This window comes from Tauraco erythrolophus, chromosome W, assembly GCF_009769465.1.
Source record: "Tauraco erythrolophus isolate bTauEry1 chromosome W, bTauEry1.pri, whole genome shotgun sequence".
Lineage (NCBI taxonomy): Eukaryota > Metazoa > Chordata > Aves > Musophagiformes > Musophagidae > Tauraco > Tauraco erythrolophus.
Genome location: NC_141497.1, coordinates 29445905 through 29452702, shown reverse-complemented (window position 1 = coordinate 29452702; position 6798 = coordinate 29445905). Strand labels below are relative to the sequence as shown.

The following is a 6798-nucleotide window of genomic DNA, read 5'->3' as shown; positions in this document are numbered from 1 at the left end:
CGATGAATCACGTCAGGGTCACCAGATGTCACGGACTGCCTGTATCTTCTCACAGTGGGTCGCAACCAAATGGCTGTTGCGCCCATGATGTATCTCACAATCAGAAGACTGATCCACACTCGCTGCTATCTCACTCTAACAGAGAGCTCCAACTCATGCTCTCCAGGGGCTCCTGTCACTCCAGTCTCCTGGAGGAAACTGCCCCGCCTTTAACCATCCATGAGTCACGTGGTCTCTGGCTGACCAACGTGACTCACAGCACCTGTCCTGACGAGGCACAGGTGCTTTCTATTGTAGTAGCCTATGTAGCAGCCAGAAAACTTCCACAACAGGTAGTTAGTATTTCAAAACTTCCAACATTTCACAGATATCTATTTCTATATCCCCTCCATCAGTCCCCCCTTTTTTTATTGGATCAAGTAAGTTCCTTTACTTGCGTAAGTTTCCTGATTGATATAACTTTTTGTGCATTGAAGATATCCTCTTAAACATGCGCCAAACCCATGTGTACAGCAGTGTTAGTAACAATATTAAAGCAGCTGTAGCTGTTGGCAGTGTTAAAACAGGATGTTTTAAATGGCTGAAAAATCCTGAAGTGGAAGGTGACCATCTAAAGAGTGCTTCCCAGCATCTATGCTCTCCATCCTTTTCTACCTTTCGCAATTTCCTTTTATCTCATTTTGCATCATGATGAACTGTCACCAGAGTTCTCTGCTCTGTAGTGACAGAGCATTCTGTGTATCACTGGTGGTTAGCAGCATCATGAGGCATTTCACAGGTTTACGTTTTTGCATTTCGCAGAGATCTTAAGCTAAGACAATCACTTATCTTGAATAGGTACACCCTACTCCTCGCCACCTATTTGCACATCCATTGTCCCATATAGACACGAATCAAATGAATATTTTTCACATGGGCGAGCTCTTGATCCTATCAGAAATCGGGCAAAAACAACTGCAGATTTAATAAAGGGTGTCAGAATGTGGGCTCAAAAATTAGGCGATGAACAGCTCAAATTAGGACATATAATTTCCCTCCACTAGTCTATAGAATACCCCAATATTTGTTATCCCAAAGAAATCAGGAACATGGAGATTTATGTTAAAAGATTTAAGAGCTATTAATGCAATCATTTCACCAATGGGTGCATTACAACTCGATGTATCAAATCCTACTATGATTCCAGAATGTTCGCATTTGATGGTGATTGATTTAAAAGATTGGGTTTCGTTTTTTTCTGCCTTTGTTGTTGCTACTGCTCACACTGGAGAAAACCATGGGAGTACCGAAGAAAATCGGGACAGACAATGGTCCGGTATAGTACCTTTTTACAGGATCAGGGAGTGACTCACACTACCGGTATCCCTCATTCGCCTACGGGACAAGCTGTTATTGAACGAATTCATTTAACGTTAAAACAAACGCTTGATCAAAAAAAAAAAAAAAAAAAAAAGGGGGAGTCTTCCGTATATTTCCCCACAAGAGTTAAATTTATTAGGATCAAAATTTGTAGGTAGTGCCAGCAACAACCACGTTACACAAACATGTGTTGTTTTTAGCGACAAGTACGCCAGCATAGCAATCCTCCAAAGCCAAGCTGCTCAAATCTTGGGATGGCATTTTCCCTATAACGTCTTCAAAGATGGCAGCTGGACAGACGTGTCCCCAACTGGACTCAACTCATGGGATGGCCCTGTGCCTCTGCTTACATGGGGAAGAGGGTATGCTTGTGTTCTCTTTCCAACAGGTCCATACTGGTTACCAGCAAGAAACGTAAAGCCAACCAGGACTTTTGAAACTACAGATAGAGAAGGGGAGATCCAAGAATTAGCAGAGCAAGCAGAGATCACAGAAATGCCAAACGAGGAGAATGGTTCAAATGGACAGACTCGTAATAGGAGATTTCATGTTAATATATCAACTGTTCTTATGTTTCTCATTGTTAGGTATATTACATGTGTGAAAGTTGCTTGTATATATGCTTTGTGTGTTTTTTCCGATCGGAAGGTGTATGGATTCCACCCATAACTACTGGAAGGAGAAGAATTGGCTGGTACTGAATTAATGACAAATAATTACAAACTAGACTTAGTTGTGAGCGCGTAACTTTGAAAAGGGAAGCTAGGAGGATTGTTAGTGAACAACATGTTGTGATTCGCAAAAACCGCTGTTAGCTGGCAGAGCACATACTGGGCAGCCTTGTTGCACGCACTGGCCACGCGTGCGGCAACGCCGTGTCAGTACCTTTGTCATAGACTCTGATGAGGGTGTAAAAGGGATGGCTCAGAGCGGAGCGGAAGGAGGCTGCAGAGCACACTTTGTGGATAAACAGGGGACGCCCTGCAGGTGCTGTGCCTGCCTCCCTTCTCCATGATGACCCTGTTGATTGACACCCTTCTGCTCAGCGGAATCTTGGGCATAGTCTAGATGGTAAGACTCCCAGAAAGGGGAACAATATGCTAGTAACTGCTTCTGCAAGGCTGTACCAAAATAAAATGCTAGTAACTGCTTCTGCAGGGCTATAGTAGAGCTTAGTAGGGTATTCCTTCACATATAAGGGGAGATCTATGTACTATAGGGACTTTAGGAATGTATTTATCTCATACCACCATGATCCTAAGTCATAGACGCACCCCAGAATAGGCGAAGCACACATGCTTATGATAGCTAGTGCGATTCCAGAGCAGAATTTTGGGATCCAGCTAAAATCATTGCAGCTTCAATATTTGCACCAGGAGTTGGAGTGGCACAGGCATTAACTACACTGAATAAGTTGAGTCACTTGGGCTAACAAAACCAACGTCTCACAATTCTGTTTATCTATGCAAAGTGCCTCTGACCCATTTCGCACGTGCCTTATTGGTGTGCCAATACTTTGGCCAAATAATAGCACTAACATAACAGAGTTCAAAGATTCGTCAATACCTCTGCCCTCTCATACCAACAACCCAGTGGCATGAGACGGATCTGCAGTGGGTGAGATTGGCCTTTCGATGTAGGATCCCAAGTCCAAGCCGCCTTGATTAGAGCACTCAATGTGACCATCCCCGCAGGACTGCAAGAACTTGATCTCTTGGGTAGCCTGTTATCAGGAACATGGAAAAATGTTCCTGGTTTATGGAACCAGTCGATGAGTCACAACGCCATATGTAAAACCATTCGCCCTCCTATGCAACTTGTAAATGGCTCTGGAGTGGTTTAGTTCCAAATGCTGAAGCAAGCCTAACAGGCTAAATTAGGACGCAGTTTTTTCTTCCAAGACAAACCGCATTTCAATGTGTCCGGCACATCGACGTGGGGAGATGTAAAAACCGGAGCGCTTATTGGGGAAGTATTTACACACGATACGCTCCTGCCCCCTGGAATTTTTCTGATCTGTGGAGATCATGCCTGGCCCGGAATTCCACAAGGAGCTATCGGTGGTCCTTGCTATTTGGGTCGCCTAACTCTCTTTGCCCCTAGCATTCATGATTTTCTAGCTGAACAAACAAGCCGAATAAGCCGGGGTAAGAGGAGCCTGAAAGAGTTTGATAGCACTTGTAATGACAACGTGCGGCTGCTGAATCCAGCTGAAATAGTAGCACTATCTGTCTTCCTTCCAGGAGCCTCTGACAGCAATGCTAATAATCAGTTGGCTAAGCTTGCTTGTTGGGCATTGAAGAAATTTAATCTTACCTCTAGTATTCTCACTTCTCTATTGATGATGTAGATGATATCCGGCATGCTGTATTGCAAAATCGCGCTGCTATTGATTTTTTATTGTTAGCTCAAGGCCATGGTTGTACTGACTTTGAAGGCATGTGCTGTATGGACCTATCTGACCACTCTCAAAGCATTCATAAGCAACTTGCAAACCTCCAAAGTAACATGCATCATAACATGACACAAGATGACCCATTCTCAAACTGGTTCAGTAGTTGGAACATACTGTCAGGGAAGTTTCCTGGCTGCTACAATAGAAAGCACCTGTGCCTCATCAGGACAGGTGCTGTGAGTCACGTTGGTCAGCTGGAGACCATGTGACTCATGGATGGTTAAAGGCGGGGCACTCCTAGAAGAGTGTGTGTCAGTTCCCTCCTGGAGATTCTAGTGGTAGGAGCCCCTGGAGAGTGTGAGTTGGAGCTCTCTGTTGGGTTGAGATAGCAGCGAGTTTGGATCAGCCTTCTGATGGTGAGATATGTTGTGGTTGCAACAGCTGTTTGGTTGTGACCCACTGTGAGAAGATAGAGGCAGTCCACGACATCTGGTGACCCCGACGTGATTCGTCGGAACGTGAGCTACTTGGACTACAGAATGAAGTGTGGTAGAGCCCAGTGAAGCTTGAGATCAGTAGGAGAGCTGCAAATTGATCGGCTTTGACTTAGACACCTGGAATGAGGTGAGGTGCTGCGAACAGAAAATGGGACAAAACTTTGTAAAGGAAAACCAGACTTTTGCATTTCTTAAATCTGCGATAATGGCTGCAGGGGCTAATATAAGCAATGAAGATCTCTATAATTTACTTAAGTGGGCAGCAGAGCATGAAGACCTAGCGAATTTCAATACCGCCTTTAGCCTTGAGCTTTGGAAAAAGCTGGGGGATAAGTTACTTTGTGAAATTGTGCTTGAGCAAAAGGACTTGATTGACCTGATATGTACATGGGAGGCCCTAGATAAAATAATTCAAAAGGGGATGGCAGTAGAAGAGGAAGATGAATTAACAGCTTATGTATCTGTGAGCGAAGGTTTTGAAGGTTATGATGAACTGTCTGAGGGAGAACTGGCCCCAGACAGTGTGGACAGTGAATCTAATATATCTTCACTGTTCACGGAGATTAAGAAAGTTGCAGGGACCATGCAGGAACTCTGCCCCACCCTGCAGGAAATATTGGAGCGTCCCCCACCCTTTGCTCCAGCAGCCTCCCCTTCCTCATTGGGATTTGTCATACCCACGGCTCCACCACTTGAGCAATTGGCCCCACCCCTGGCAACTTCATATCCTGCAGTATCTGGTTATCCAGCACAGATACAGATGGCGCAGCCAATAATACTGCAGCAGGTCATGACACTATTACAAGGAATGTCCCAGCAGCGGCGATGAAAATGCTGCAGCAGGCCATGACCCCCCTTGCAAGAAGAGAGGTTATAGGAGAGACCTTTAAAACAAGTGACAGTTCAGCTGGGGAGTTGCCGCCAGTATCCAAGCTGAGGAAAAAGTCACTGAAATCCACCCGTTTAGTGGAACCAGATCCCCTGGGAGCGTCTACAGTGACAGCTCAACCTCGCGACCCAGTACTTTTTTGGAACGAGATTAAGACGAAGGCAATGAAGGCCGGGGACTGGAATTTGATTCAAGCCTTGGGGTTACCAGTCAGTAATAAAAAATCATCTGTAATGGAAATGGGGGGAGGGCCGAGTGCATTCCCTGTAGAACTGGCCCTCCTGGGTTCTAACCAGCCCAATCAACATTTGGGCTGGTCATGGAAAGTCATACAGGATACGCAAAAGGCGGTAGCACAATATGGACCAAATTCCCCAGCAGTGACACAATTATTGCGATTACTGAACCTAGAGATACTGGTGCCATATGACTTTCAACATCTGGCTCAGGTTATGTTCCAGCCAGTACAATGCTCCATTTTCATGAGCGTTTGGAGGCAGTTGGCCGATCGTCAGGCACTGCTCAATATACAGTTACCCCAAGGCGACCCATGCTACGCCGTTGGCGCAGATGCCCTGATGGGAACGGGTCAAGTATTTAGTAATCCAGCAATACAAGCCCAATGGCATCCCCAAATTCTTGCACAGGTCAAGCAAATAGGGATGCAGGCACTGATGCGCACCACAGAAATGGCGGAGCCCCAAGCGAGATACTCTACGATTAAACAAGGGATCAAGGAACCTTTTCTACAGTTCGTAGAAAGGTTGCAAGGGGCAATAGAAAAACAAATATATGACAGCAATCTACGGGCCCTGTTGACAAAACAACTGGCAAAGGATAATGCCAACACTGATTGCCGGAGAGTTATTGAAGTACTGCCAGGGGACCCCTCTCTAGAGGAAATGGTCATTGCGTGCGCTAAGGTCGGGTCTGTAGAGTGTGAAATGACTGCATTAGCCACCACCCTAACGGCCTCATATATTAAGAAACAGAAGTGTTATAAATGTGGAAAGATGGGCCACTTCGCCAAGCACTGCAGGTCAAAGGCTTATTCTAATGGTCGGCAAAGGCCAGGAAATGACAGAGAAAGAAAGAAGAGACACGTGTCTCACTGCCCTAGCATGCTCTTTGCGGGAGCAATACGGTAGCCGCAGACCAGTCCAGAAAAGACCCCTGAGGGAATGTTAAAGCAGCCAGAACAGCCGGGGTGGATGTGTCCAACTTCATCAGAACAGTGGATATATCCACCGCCAACCTGGTATGATAAAAAAATATAAGAATAACTTCCCCATGACCTGGTCTCAAAGGTATTCGATGTAATGGCTGTACGTGGAATCGGGACATTAGACACCCCTAAAGGTCATTAGGTGTTTTTTTTTTTTCAGAAAAGAAAAGGGGGAATTGTTGGGGAAGTTTCCTGGCTGCTAGAATAGAAAGCACCTGTGCCTCGTCAGGACAGGTGCTGTGAGTCACGTTGGTCAGCTGGAGACCACGTGACTCATGGATGGTTAAAGGTGGGCACTCCCAGAAGAGAGTGGGGCAGTTCCCTCCTGGAGACTGGAGTGGTAGGAGCCCCTGGAGAGGGTGAGTTAGAGCTCTCTGTTGGATTGAGATAGCAGCGAGTTTGGATCAGCCTTCTGATTGTGAGACACGTCGTG

At 45.8% G+C, this 6798-nt stretch overlaps 1 protein-coding gene across 1 annotated transcript; it reads left to right on the top strand.

Annotated features, from left to right (window-relative positions):
• Positions 1-5076: 5076 nt before the first annotated feature.
• On the top strand, positions 5077-6288 carry LOC147526297 (endogenous retrovirus group K member 9 Gag polyprotein-like). Its single transcript, XM_086630133.1, has one exon. The coding sequence runs from the start codon at positions 5077-5079 to the stop codon at positions 6286-6288; it is 1212 nt and encodes a 403-aa protein (XP_086486259.1).
• The last annotated feature ends 510 nt before the right edge of the window (positions 6289-6798 follow it).